The sequence below is a fragment of the Liolophura sinensis genome, chromosome 4 (genome assembly GCF_032854445.1).
Source record: "Liolophura sinensis isolate JHLJ2023 chromosome 4, CUHK_Ljap_v2, whole genome shotgun sequence".
In the NCBI taxonomy this organism is placed as follows: Eukaryota; Metazoa; Mollusca; class Polyplacophora; order Chitonida; family Chitonidae; genus Liolophura; species Liolophura sinensis.
Window position 1 is genome coordinate 7,309,771 of NC_088298.1, and position 15,329 is coordinate 7,325,099.

The 15,329-nt window shown below is 41.0% G+C and overlaps 1 protein-coding gene across 1 annotated transcript; it reads right to left on the minus strand.

Annotated features, from left to right (window-relative positions):
- Positions 1-14,078: 14,078 nt before the first annotated feature.
- On the minus strand, positions 14,079-15,104 carry LOC135464362 (piggyBac transposable element-derived protein 4-like). The gene has a single exon (XM_064741788.1). The coding sequence runs from the start codon at positions 15,102-15,104 to the stop codon at positions 14,079-14,081; it is 1,026 nt and encodes a 341-aa protein (XP_064597858.1).
- Positions 15,105-15,329: the final 225 nt, after the last annotated feature.

A 15,329-nucleotide genomic window follows, 5' to 3' on the forward strand; every position in this document is an offset into this window, starting at 1 on the left:
CACACAAAAATAAATGTGTTAAGTTTAAATTTTAGCTGTGTACATATGACAGCTGGATCTACTTTGACACTCATCCTATCCTACCACCCTTTGAATAAGCTTTGATAAACATTCAATGATTATCTCCATTGCAATGGATACTGATATCGGCCATATGGTCCTGCACCTCAAATACTCTGCCTTAAGTACAGAGCTCATCCAGTAGACACACTTGCTGACAGCCATGGTACCACATTAAAACCTCAGGTGCAACGGCACTGAGCAGAGTGTTTAACATAGCCGAGTGTGGGAAGTAGTGGGATCAAACGGGAACTAATATGGCACGAACACACTTCACACTTCATGTAAGGGCTGTAGCACAAGTAATGAAGCACACAACATGCACCTGTTATCTAGGTCATTGTCAAAAAGCCTACTGCTCGTTGGAAGTCGGTGGCATGGCGCTTTAAATATATAAAATGTGTACACACGTCTCTATATGACAGCAGTCAAAAACCAGATCACTCTTACACAAGATTTGACTGCACTATGTATGATCATTATCTCTTTAAGTGGATCCACAGGTGGTGGACTTTTTTAGCTTCCTAGTTCTTAATATTGAGTCCCCGCTGAAGGAATCTACACGGCATGTGCGCACTCATTGTGTGATAAAGTTACCACATCCTACAGGCAAACGTTACCGTTGTAAGGAGTGACGCAGTGTGAACAGACGAAGAAAGCGGTTTACACGCTTATGGGAACTACTAAGAGATCAGTTTTCGTTACATGGAATAGGGTGTGAACCACTGATGTTTCCGCCTATCATAGCACATTTTGTCATCGAAAGCATCAACATACCCATGTTTTTTGTTCTCTTGACGTTTTCCTACGTATGTATCGGTGTTAAAAAGAGTAATTGAGCTTCTAAGCTTTAAAATAGATATATTATTATTACAACTTGGCAACACAGATGGCGCCACCGTACCCATTCTTTACCGGAACGATCTGGAATAGGCTACAAATAAACGCCATACCGCCATTACGCGGCAGAGTAGCACAGAACTTATACGCCCTCGTGTTTGCAGTTATTTAGTGAAACGCGACCTGTCGTCAGTCTATCTTAAGGTTATTGAACATTCGTGCAAGATGAAATACAGCAACGCTGCGACAAAACTCGTATCGATAAATGGGCAAGGCGTACTACACTGCTGAAGGAGTGCCCAGCAGTGCACCTCCCTGTAGGACCGGTATCAGAGGTCTGCGCCACGCTAGAATTGATTGTCGCCAACGTCAAACCAAACTACCTTCAAATAGCGTACTAAATGGCACATGTCCTAACAATTATCATTCTTTGAATTTATTGGTTAATCTTTTCTATAATTGAGGGCGAAGTGTTTTATTGATCAGTGTTGACTACAGGTTCCTTCCAGGTCATTTCTGGTGAGACTGATCGTAAACTAGCCAGATAGCCACCCCAACTTGAAACAAACATGGTGGGAGATATGAGGCTGGACGATATACCCGGCGACTTTTCAGCTAGACATGTGCCACACACGCCCACTCTCGGACAAAAACAGCGCGCCACAGGTATTCGGGGGATAACATTTACAAACGGTGCATAGGTATTCCTATGGGTACCAATTGTGCGCCTCTTTTGGCAGACCTATACGTGTTTTCATATGAATACGACTAGATGCAGAAAATACTTGAAAGTAATATCTGTAAAGTTCGATCCTTTTCATTCACCAAGCGGTATATTGATGATCTGGCGTTAAATAACCCCCATATTGCCGAAGTTTGCCCATATTTTGATATCGTAAATTATCCTTATTTGGATCGCAATATACCAAGGGGTCCTGCATATAGTGTACCGTAAGCTGGGGTGAATTCGGACGGTTTTTTTAGTCTTTTCTTTCTGTGCTTCAGAATATCTGATATAATAAGGACTTTTTCTTCTGATCAGTTTGCATTTAATATATGGGTTCAGCCAGCATTAGTACAAGTCTTCAATGTATAAGAGTCTGCGATTTTTTTTTGTTTGAAAGTTGTCCGAATTCCCCCCACAGGAGGTGGTGACTTCGGAGATTTACTTTACATCAACACATAAACGAGATAAGCGAACCAAAGGGTTGGTTTCGGAGTTTAATTAGGTTTTTAAAAAATACAAATTTTAACTTAAACATCTCAGGATGTTTGAAAAGTTATGAATGCACGTGTTTTGCTTAACAATGAAACAAATTTGAGAAACCGCAATCACGTTTACACCATTTGGGAGCATAATTTTACAGTTTAAAAATAAAAGCTTTGCAACACACAGTTCAAATACGGAACAGAATGTCTCTAGAATTCTATGGGATCCATTCACTGGCGTCAACCGCAAATTTGAGCAGACCTCTTCGCAGTGTTTGTGGTTGATTAAGTGCTCCAACTATTTGGTCGAAATCCACTAATGCACAGTCTTCTTCTTTGGGGTGAACAAATACACTTGCAGGCATGGCAACAGCTAATTCTGAAATCAGCTGAACATCAGCAGGGGGTCTGGGGGCCGCCGGGACCAGGTCTTTGGGGTTCGGGGAGTGAGAAAGCACTAGAGAGCATTTAATACAAGATTAATAACGACAAAAATAAAGGATAAAAGTGTATTTTTACCTGCCACACAACAGAAAATAAAGTATTCAGCCATGTTGAATACATGTATGTCATAATAAAACACTGCATTTCATTAACGGTAATGTCCCATCACATGTAATTTCTGACATACTTCTTGGAACAGTGTCTACTTTTTCCTTTTTTTTGGCTTGTAATGCAGTTAATCTTTCAATGGCTTTCCTCTTCTGTTGCTGAGCAACCTTCTCCAAAGTCTTTATCCCTTTTCTAACAACTGTACTGGGAGGGACCACCTTTTCAGCAGATTTGATGTTTTTTAGTCTGTTCTGTTTTAATGTCTTCTGTTCCTCCCACAGCCTCTTCTGTTCCTTGGCTGCTGCCCTCATGTTGATACACAATGATTTGTCCACTTTGGTGTGTTTCACATCTGTCTTGGCAAAAAGTTTGATGGCAGTGGTGTTCCTGGCCTTAAGTGCATACTTTACAGTTTGGAATGCATTAAATGTGTTAACATTCATTCTTGATGACCGGGGATCAATTATGTCACCCATAAGGTTGAAAGATGATTCCACCATGGGTCCATGGAAACATGTTAATGCTGTTTTGGCAAGTTTACAAAGGGCTGGATACTTATTCGCTTCGTCCAAGGCTGCCCACCACTGATCAACGTCGTGGACACTTCTGTCAATTAGACTTGTTAGGCTCAAGTCTACCTGGAATCTATGAGCTTCAAGTGACACACTAGATTGTTCTTCATCTGTAAGGAAAGGTCTCAAGCTCTCACCTAAATATTTGAGACATTTAACAGTTTCACTGTGGCCTCTTGCTGATGGGTCAATAGCAGAAATTGACCGAAGAAGCTTGCTATCAAGAGGTAGTTTTTTCTGCAAATGCTGAGCACATGCAACATAAGCTGCAGAAACTTGCTTCAGAAACTCTGTTACTGTTGTGTCCTTTGGGTGACTACTCTTAATGATTTCTTCCACATTACTTCCAACAAACATGTCCTTGATATTGACAAACAGGTTACCATCATTCAAATTTAGCACTTTCAACTGAGCTGCAGATTTCCCAGCGATGACTTCAGCTTTTACAAAGCATGCCAGAAAATCGGAGAATAATTGCTCCTGTTTGTCGTGTAACACATGAATCATGGGTGTATTTGTTTGAAGGAGGCAGGTGAATTCTTTCAGCATACCCAGGACTGCAGAATATAATGACATGATTAAATGGGTCTTTTTGGACTGGAACAAGACTTTTTCAATAATCCTGCGCTTTCTCTCCTTACCATCTGCCGTAGTTTTCTTCTGCGCAAGCTCTGCCCAAATTTCGTCTAATCTATTTAAGCCATCAGCTGTCAATTTTTGTTGGTCCACAATTCCATTTACAGGTTCCTGGTACAGTTCTTTATCGTCTTCCTTAAGGAACCCATAGTAGAATACAGCAAAGGCATCCATCATGACTAGGTTGGCCAAGCTTGTGTCATAACAAGAAAGCCACCTGTGAGGAATAAACTTCTTTGGCATGGTGAATGGTGTATCAAGCATTTCACATATTTCACTGAAAAGCTGTCTTAGATCTGTGCTCCACACCAAATCATTATGTAAGTCGTTGGCTAGACCTTCAACCCATCCTTCAAAAGGGGAACAGAATTTCTTGCACGCATTATGTACACGATGACAAGAATCCCCGTCAATATCAAGCAAGTTAGGAGCTCTCTCTCTCTGAATTTGAACTTCCAGACCATTCTTAGAACCCCGCATCACGTTGCACGAATCCATCAAAATAAAAGGGAATCAAGAGCAGCAAGAATGCTCTTAGTGTCAACCTTGAAGACTTCAACTGATCGAAGATGTTCAACCACAACTTTCTTCTGTTCCACGCTGAAATAACTGGCTAATACAGCTAACATCCTTTTGTCACTGTTAGATGTGCTTTCGTCAATATTGAGACTGAAAGGCTGAGACTGTAATGCACTGGCTGTATCTTCTGAAAAAGTCTTTCCCAGGCCATGTGTCAGTTTGTATCCTGCAGTCTTTCGTTCCAATTTAACACAACTCAGGGCTCTCGGGTCCTTTGCAAGTTCACAGGCTGTTTGGACAATCACTGGCGCGAGGCTCAAGGGCAAGCTGTGTTCTGCTAGAACAGAGAGGACCAGAGCCTGAAAAGACAATAATTAAAATTTTAATTTAAGAAATAATTTAATATGTACATAATATCTTTAGTTCCATAGATCTCTCTCTGTCAAAAAACAATGATATTTGTGTGTGTCTAGGTCAAATTAATACAACAAAATGATCCCACAAGAGACGATCCAAGCAGATCTTTAATATTGCTCAGCTAATCATTATACAATCACTACTTATTAATGCAAAGGGGGTGGGGGTGTAGTCTAGATATACCTCTAAGCTGTTGTATAAATTTAAATTATTTCAAGAAGTCAAAGAGAGACTTTAAATCAGGAAGACAGCAATTGATTAATTATAGGCAGACAGCAATCGACTGTAAAATGAACTCTCTAGGGAATATCAAGGAGTTTCTAGAAGCCATAGATTTACTACCTGAAGATCCTGACAAACAATATATGCAGCAGAATGGCCTCCTTTTCTACAATAGCACTCTACAAACTAACCAAGTCCGATAGTAATGATTATGAGTAATAAATTTAAAGCAAATGAAGTAGAGCGTGCACTACACCAGTGTAGGGCATGTAAGTCTCGTCGGAATTCTTTGCACTTCTGGGTACCCTTGCTGCGTATAGGCATGCGTCCCCGAATCATGCGTTCGAACATGACGCCTGCTTGCGACGTGATAATGTAACCACGTCACCAAGCGAGCATGAACGTCACTAAGACGTTGGTGTCAGTGTCAGAGGTACCCGGAAATTGTGAAATCTCGCTCATTTTCTTCGAGACTTACATACCCAATTATAAAGCAAAGCCATATCCAAATTAATAGCATTAAATATGAAGCTAGCACTACAGTTAGTGTTGCAGTAGACTATTAGAAATCCTTCACCAAAACCATCAGGAAAAGTGCAAGGGCAGAGATTTATTAGGACCAAAAGACTTACTTCTGACCGCTGTCAAAAATGGAAAAAATAAAATATTTTTGATTTTGTAAAAATAGGTTAATTAATATTAAGCATGAATGTATATAAAAATAAAATAAAAATGAAGTAATGAAATTAAGGTTGTGATTACATTAAACAAAGGCTGTCAATTAAATTAAACATTCATGCCGACAATACTGTGAATATTGAAAATCAGACAATCAAATAGTTTTTCCAAACATAAAAAAGGTAAAGAGGCAGTCAATATAAGTTTACCTCAGAATGAACTTGTCTATCAGCAATTGGGGTGAGTGGCTCCGACTCCGAGTCCCGCTTCTCGGTAGGTTTTGCAAGCGTCCCCCATCGTGTAGCATCAGTCACAGCGCTCTTTTTTGTGAACGCTGATTTTAGTGAATAATTCGAACGCCGAATTGACATATTCTCAGCGTGTTTTGAAACTTTCATGGCATGGTTTGTCAATGCAACGCATCCCCTAGAGCCGTAGTTGATGATGTCGTTGCAGTAGGTGCAGAGTGCTTTACCAGGGATGTCGCACTTTTTCACAAAGTTTGACAACTTCTCTGTTACGTCTTCGAAATTCTTTCCGATTTTTACTCAAACTGTAACGCTTCTGTCAAGCCACTCTCATCTAAATTTGTTGCGAACAGTCTTATCAATTTCTCGGACAGCCGATTCCTGGTCTCTTGTCAAAGTTTTCGCCATTTTCGATTTGTAACATAGCGCGAAATTGAATAGAACAGATCGAGTGATTGGCTGGAGGAATGACGCCTGAACCAATGAAAACAGCCGTTTCAAACCCAACACAGAACTTCCGCTTGAGGCTTCTTAAAACAGAAGGATACAACAGAGCGCTCTCTGACAGTACTCACCAACCGTGCCTAGAATGCACGGACCGATGAAGTTACGGTACATTACCCACCCTATTTTTTTAATTTTTTTTTTAGCGAAATTTAACGTTTTAGAAAAATGGCCCTCTAGAATTTTTAAAAACGGCGGAAATCCGCCGATCGGCGGAGAATTGCCATGCCTGTAAACGAGATAAGCGAACCAAAGGGTTGGTTTCGGACTTTAATTAGGTTTTTAAAAAATACAAATTTTAACTTAAACATCTCAGGATGTTTGAAAAGTTATGAATGCACGTGTTTTGCTTAACAATGAAACAAATTTGAGAAACCGCAATCACGTTTACACCATTTGGGAGCATAATTTTACAGTTTAAAAACAAAAGCTTTGCAACACACAGTTCAAATACGGAACAGAACGTCTCTAGAATTCCTTTTGTTGACTATGGGATCCATTCACTGGCGTCAACCGTAAATTTGAGCAGACCTCTTCGCAGTGTTTGTGGTTGATTAAGTGCTCCAACTATTTGGTCGAAATCCACTAATGCACAGTCTTCTTCTTTGGGGTGAACAAATGCATTTGTTTGCAGACCTTTTCTTCTTAGAAAAGAAACCTCAAGATCCCCATCTGAATAATACACGGTGTCGATACTTCCCATGAACAGTTTCTTCACACGATCCCCAAGCCGCACTAATACCCACTGATCTACATGTAACTCCTTAATTGACTTCACGTTAACCACGCCAGTTATATAAAGGTCCGTTTATACAGAGCGCGAACGCGAACGCGGCCAAAGCGAACGCGGCCAAAGCGAACGCGAACGCGACTTTTTAGCAGTTTGGCCGTTCAAATAGAGCGCGGAAAACCATCGACAGCTTTCCAGGCGGCTCGCCTTTTTCTTGTTGTGAGAGTTAAAATTTTGTCATTCTGGATCATGGCACAGGCAGAGTCAGACACGGAGATCATAGCTCTGTATTTATACACAAAACAGCGTAGAAAGAGAAATGAAATTTTACAGAGAAGAAGTGAATATGGAGAGTACCACCACCTCGTCCAAGAACTGTATTTTCATCCTGCAAAATTTCAGCAATATTTTCGAATGACTGAGGAGCAATTTGACTACATTTTGGAATTAATTCGAGGCGACATTTGCAAACAAGATACTAACTGGAAGAAGGCCATCACCCCAAGAGAACGACTGGCCATTTGTTTGAGGTAAGTAAAGTTTCAGTGTTTTCCCTATAATAAGTTAATTTTGGATCTGCAATGTTTATATTTCAGTGGGAAATACTGTAGCAGACACGCATTGACAAGGATGGAAAAATAATTAAAAAAAGAAAAAAAAAACAACAAAAAACAAAACAAAACCAAAAAAAACGTGTAAAATCATAATTAAAAGATTTTATTTATACAATGCATTCGTTAACTAAAACAATACTTGAATAGCATTTCAAACATTTATTATGTATGCTTGTGTTCAGTGCAGTAAATCTTTATAACAGGTTCGAGTGAAAAAGAAGCAGTAGTAAAAATAATCGTAATTATTTTATTATCGATTCAAATGTCCAAAATGAAAATAATTACAGTTTGTTCCATCGAATCTTGACTGAAACAGTTCCTTTCCATCGCATCTTGATGAAAACAGTTCAAATGTTCAAAATTAGCATAAACACTGTTATGTGTTTCTCATTTTGTTTAGCAATATTTTCCTAAATCTAAATATTTCCTTAAAATTGTCATCTGCAATTTAAAATTATAATAACTCAAAGAAACAAAGATGCCCTTGTGGTCATCACGATCCCTGAGAGTCCAGAAACTGAGAGTACGACTGGAAGCCCTGAAAGGTTGATTCCAAGTTGCTTCTGACGGTGGGCTGGCTGCCCATTGGCTGCATGTCATGCGCAGGAGATGTCATGCATCGGGTGTAGGTCAAATTCGGAAGTTCACTCATGGGCTGCATATCAACTGGTGTCGACATTTCAGGAAAGCAGCACTGCATTTCCGCTTGATGTACGACGCTATGTATTTTAAACTTAACCTCGGCCCGTTTACGTGCAGGGAGCTTTCTGATTGTTCCGGCCATTGACAGAAGGAACAGATCCACATCATCTTGCTTTTCCTCTCTTTTCTCAGGAGTACGTGACTTCTTCTTCAAATAGTGACATAAGGTGGCGTCCAAATCATCCTGAGTGCGCATTTGTTTTCGCTTGGACTGACTTGAGGAGGCAACACTGGTGCTCAGTGGTGTAACTGGTCGATCATGTCGTGGCTGGATGTCAGATATTTGACTTGCATCATCTTCTTCGTCAGAGAAGGTGTCTGGTGGCAATGGGTCCTCATCTGATCCCTCTGTCAAGTTGCTGCTGGTGGGTCTGTCACCCAAGTAGGGGGTTAGAAAGGACAGAGCTTTTGCGTACTTGTATTCCTTGACTGGTTCAGCTGCATCCCCGCTCTGGCATTTCAGCTTCCTTTTATATTTAGAAAAGCCATCACGCACATTCTTCCAACGAGTTTCCACTTCTTTACCTGAAACAGAAATGCAGATCTCTATTAATATCTTTTGTTTGCTTTCTGGTTCTTGACAACTGGGGATTCCTACCACACCATAGCATCGAGTTACCGTGTGGGGGTTGCAACAGTGGCAGCAATCGTACGTGAAGTATGCGAGTCGATTTGGAATCAACTACAACCAATTCATCTACCTCAGCCAACTCAAGAAATGTGGCGGCAAACTGAAAGGGGATTTCGTGAAAGATGGCAGTTCCCAAACTGCATAGGTGCTTTAGATGGAAAGCACGTATTGATTCAGGCGCCTCCCTGTTCAGGAAGTAAATGCTTCAATTACAAAAAATCTTTCTCAGTCGTTCTTCTGGCCCTCGTGGATTATCGGTATCGTTTTACATTTGTGGATATTGGTTCATACGAGTCAAACAGTGATTCTGGCGTTTTCAAAAACACTGCATTGTTTCGAAAGATGCAAAACAAAACGCATGCCCTACCGGATGACAAACCATTAATCGTGGATGATCAACCCTGTCCTCATGTAATAGTAGGAGATGAAGCCTTCCCGCTCATGACCAATTTGATGCGCCCGTACCCAGGTTCTCATCTGAATGATGCAAGGCGGATTTATAATTACAGACTATCGCGAGCAAGGAGAATCTCTGAAAACGCGTTTGGCATACTGGCAAATCGGTGGAGAATGTATCACAGAAAACTCTCTCTGTCACCTGAAAATGTGGAGTGTGCAGTGAAAGCAAGCATAGTTTTACATAACATGCTGTGTGGTGAACTGGAGGTCGGTGCACACGGGGCTGACGTGGAGGCCATGGAAACAGACATCCACGATGGTGTATTGAGGCCTTTCAGGCGAGAAGGCCATCGACCTAGGGATGCAGCCATTGAAGTGCGAGAACAATTCAAAAACTATTTCGTCTCCCCAGCAGGAGCAGTCACATGGCAAATGGAAGAATGCTTTGGACATGCCAATTAGGACATAGACATGCATCCACACATTCAGAGGACGTTTTAAACAACGTGTGACAACAGTCAATTTACCCAAAGAAGATAATATCATTCACAGCTCTGTCTAGACAATAACGAGAACAGATAGACAAACAGATTGCCTGTGTTTATTGTATTCCTGTGTATCAGATCTGTCAGTGTGAGACGCAGGCTTTATAATATCGTAATTCCTTCATATACAGGTACGTCTCATAAAATTAGAATATTATGAAAATGGTCAATATTTTTGTCAGTTGGTTCAGAAAGTATAAATCATACATTTTGAGGATTTATTACATAAAGTGTTAAATATTTCAAACAGTTCTTGAAATTTTGCTAATTGGTAGGACATTGTCATTGAAATCAGAAAAAAATATTATCTAAAAAATATTAAGCATTTCCATCATATTCTATTTTTTTCGACGTACCTGTAGTTCTCTCAGAGCTAAAATGGTGTCATTATGATGACTGCTAACATGAAAGTTAAAACGTGTTTAATAATTGAATTGGTACATACAATCATGTTAGTTTCATACCATTGTTGACAGAGGCAAAATAAATTGAAATTAATTTCAATCACAGACCTGTCAGTCCAATTTTCTCTCCAATTGCCTTCCAAATATCTTTCTTTTTGACTGTCTCTTTGTAAGCTTTATCAGATTTGTCGAACAAAACCATATTTTTTGCCACTTCTAAAATCAAGACTTCCGTTTTATCCATCTTCTCGGCATCGGCCATACCCTACAAGCAACGTAGACTGGTTATGAGTAGCGTTTTCTTGGAAAAGCCATGCCTACAAGTTTCTATTTTTGGAAATGATGCAATGGGAGGTGGTACTTCCTGATTGGTTGATACAACCTGATAGCAAGAAATCCGCTGCGGCGTTCTGAAAAATTCGCTCTGGGGGCAATCTCGGCGGTCGTTCGCGCGAACAAATATTTGTTCGCTTTCGTGTTCGCACTCTATTTGAACGGTTCCATTATAAAAGGACTATACCATTCCAGGACGAAAAACCGCGTTCGCGTTCACGTTCGCGCTCTGTATAAACAGACCTTAACAGGGAAAGACGTAATCGTTCGTTACTTTTGAATCAGTCTGATCGGTTAAGGTCTAACACTCATCATTTTCGATAACGACGAAAATAATTTACGAATTTTTATAATTAGTTTAGCTTCGCCATCGACCTAGCTAAACTCTTCCACATCGCCTGAGACCTAAACTTTGTAAACTCTTCCACATCGATTAGATGTAAAACTACCGTTAGACTACCCTGTTGCGAACATTACTGCTATTCTATTAACTTGGTAGCAGCAACATGTTTTCGTAATTATAATTATAATTTTCGTATACATTAACACAGAGTTCATACACTTTTTTAATCCTGAAATTCCAGGACATTTCAGGACTTTTTGCAGTGATATTCCAGGAGTTTCCAGGACAATTTCCGGTTGACGGGCAGGGTGTGACTCATGCCTTTTGAACACTCAAGCTGCTACATTTGTCAACCCAACATGTACAGCAGGGCAGACCGGGGTTGCATCGTAGGACAGATAAGTTTGTTTGATAATAACCGTAAATACTATATTTCACTGATTTTTGCCTGTTTCAATATTTTGTTGGGTACCCTCGAGCTCGTATGATGGCATTCATTCTTCTTGGCATTGTGTCATAAAGCTGTCTTACTCTTTCTGGACTGATATTAGCCCAAGCCATGAAAATGGAGTGGATCAAGTCATTCCTGGTGGTGGGCCTGTCCTTCATAACTGTTCGGCCAATGTCATCCCAGAGATTTTCAATCGGATTGGCATCCGGTGATTGGGCAGGCCAGTTGATATGGTTGATCCCTCGTTCATGGTACCATTCCTGCATCGCTGCAGCCCTGTGGGGAGGGGCATTATCATCCTGAAATACGAATGGGTGATCTTGGTCGCCAAAGATGTTCCTAATAGATAGTAGCAAATTCTCCTCCAAAATCCTTCGGTAATAGACGTGGTTTATATTTCCGTCTATGAGTACGAGTTCACCGACACCATGTATCCCGATGCATCCCCATACCATTATGGAAACTGCATTATGGTGCGCGAAGGTCAGGTTTTCGGGATTATGGGAAGTTCTGATCCCGCGCCACACTCGAATTCTCCCATCATCGAAAGACAAGCAAAATTTAGATTCGTCGGAAAACACAATATGGCGCCAGTTGTCATCCACTGTCCAGTTTCTTACCCTGGTTGCCCATCTCACTCTCGCCCGTCTGTTGATCGGAGAGATAAGCGGTTTTCTTCTGGAAAGACGGCTAAACATATTGCACTGATGAAGCCGCCGACGGGTAGTCTTGGTTGAAATTCTCTGACCAATAGCATTGCTCCACCTTTCAGCCAAAAATTTTGCAGGACTGAAACGAGCCAACCGCGTGATGCGCAAAAGGCGTCTATCGTCTCTCGCTGTGGTTTTCCTTTTCCGTCCACTTCTGAGTAATTTGTTACAATTGCCACTTTCGTTATATCTCCTACAAACCCTATAAACAGTTTGACGACAAACACGAAACCGTCTGGTAATTCTCTCAACCGGAATACCCTCAGCTCTCAATACAACAATCTGTTGTCGTTCAACATCTGTCAACTCTCGTGTCTTCGGCATAACTAAACCATGTGAAATGCTCTTGAGCTTGCAGCAGCGAAGAACACTTCAACTTGTTATATAAGGAAGTGCATTCTTTATTGAGTAATATACACGGCTCCTTAGGGTATTTATATGTTAATAGCACGAGGCTGGTCGATTTTTTCAGGCATATATTACCACTCGGTGAATATTTTTTACAAAATACTAAAAAATACAGTAACGTAAAGTACTGATATAAAAGTTGAATAACTTTATTAGATGCTTGTCATTCACATCTGTTGTTTCAAAACAGACACCATCAAGTGTCTGAGGGGCCTCCGTGGCTCAGTCGGTTAGCGCGCTAGCGCAGCGTAATGACCCAGAAGCCTCTCACCAATGCGGTCGCTGTGAGTTCAAGTCCAGCTCATGCTGCCTTCCTCTTCGGCCGTACGTGGGAAGGTCTGCCAACAACCTGCGGATGGTCGTGGGTTTCCCCCGGGCTCTGCCCGGTTTCCACCCACCATAATGCTGGCCGCCGTCGTATAAGTGAAATATTCTTGAGTACGGCGTAAAACACCAATCAAAAAAAAAAATAAAAATCAAGTGTCTGAAATGTGGATTTCACTTATTTGCATGGACTTCCACAGTTGATTCATTTTATTTGTGGAAATTTTCAAAACATTTGTTGCGACACAGTCCAACTCCGCAATCCTTGCACCATGTACCAATCCTGGTGCCTTTGTATCCAGCTTGTCTGGGCTTAGCACAATAGGCACATTTCATTCTTTTTACCATCAGGGATTTTAGTGAGGAAATGCCGTGCAGATTTTCTTGCTAGAGGATCACCAAGGCTGGGTCTGCCCACTTTTTCTCGCGGTTCCTCATACCCACCGATAAGTCCTTCCACAACCGAAATAACGAACTTCAAATGAGTCAAAGGAAGTTCCCTGTAAGTTAGGATTATCCTTGTACAAGATGTACGCATTTGTCATGGTTCTGTCAAATAAATGAAACATAATTTTTCTCCAACACTTTCTACTTCTTAGCTCACAAGAGTATTGATCAGTCATCTGATCTGATTTATCAATACCACCCATACCAGAATTGTAGGCAATGACAACATTCGGTACAATTTTTTTTTCTTTTTTATAGTTTTCTTTCTCCACTGTACCAGAATTAGCAATTGTGGATAGAAGTCTCACTTGTTTTCTGTCTAACCAGTTTACTGCTAAGAGCTGTCCTTTACGCTGGCAAACCAATTCACCCTTCTGTTTTAGTGTTTTTTTGATTGGATCAGGCAATCCCACACGGTTTGAACGCACGGTACCAGTAACGTAGATTTGTTTGCTGAACATGTATTCACACAATGGAATGCTTGTATAATAGTGGTCAACAATAAGATGGTGATACTTTCCACCATGTTTTTCCAACAATTTGTCACATACATGAAATGGCTGACCATGATTCGATACTCTCATATTAGCAACATGATAGTTTCATACACATAACCACTCTTTGAATCAGCAAGGGAATATTCTTTGGGCCCCCACTGGTGGTGTTTTTTTATACGAATGTAATTGACCAGTGTGTGCCTGCCCTTGAAGCCAACAATTGTTTCATCAATAGAAATAACCGGGCCTAAATCATATTCCCGTGCCCAGGACTCATTCAGGAAATTCAGTACAGGACGAAATTTGTACTGAGGGTCATAGTCACGGCTACCTGGTTTGGGTTCATTTGCACTATCAGAACAGTGTATAAAACGAAGAATGTTCTCAAAGGTCTGGAGTTTCATTACACGCCTAAATAATGGAGTGTCTTGTGAGTAATTGGTTGTATTCCAGTACTCCTCAATGCTGTGTTTGCGAATAAGTCCCATATTGAAGTACAGTCCCATAAAAGCTCGCAGCTGAGGTACAGCTATCGGATTCCATCTATGATATCGCGAATGTTCCTGCAGTAAACCAGCTTTTGCCAAATTCCAGCTGTAGTATTTATTAGTCTCATCAACTAAAACATCCCAAAGTGACAGTCCGCCAGGAGTGGGGTTCTGCAAAAATCTGTCAAAATATTCAACTGGTGGTGTGTCACCCGGAGGAGTCCATGTTGGACCTGTGCGTGATGTAAAGTCGTTTACATTTGGAGGCTCATCTTGCTGCAAGTTTCGTATAGTTTGCCAGACATTATCAATCACAGAATCATTTGACTGATCATCATTCTCAGAAACGCCAAGGCCAGCATCTCCATGTCCGTGGGCAGTATTGTCAACATCAGAACGGTCATTGTCAACAACAACGTTACTTCCGTGTTCACTTTCATCTGATTCAGATGCTGAATCCGGGTCATCATAGTGAAAATCATTCACATCTATATCACTTCCAGACTCTTCTCCATCGGAAGAATTAGTGGATTCGTCTAAAAAGCTCAAAACTTGTCTAACATCAAATACACGCACTCGTTTTCGAGAAGACCGGCGTGGTGTTTGACTGGGCGCCGCCATCTTGAAACACCGTTCGGTTATTTCGGGAATTTCCGTAAATTATAGGACAATGCAGCCTCGTTTTGGCTCTACAGGTGTTATATGAGATAGTCAGTGTCTCGGGGGATATGTAGTGCCGAGTTAAAACTCTGTCCTGGCCGGAGTTTGCTCCCAGAATGCATTTAAATAACGCTGTCCGGAAACGACAATAATGTCGCTTGACCGGTAAGCCAATAGCGACAAAAA

What these genes read in the sequence shown, in the direction of transcription:
- LOC135464362 (XM_064741788.1), bottom strand. Translation starts at nt 15,104, where the DNA reads ATGGCGGCGCCCAGTCAAACACCACGCCGGTCTTCTCGAAAACGAGTG.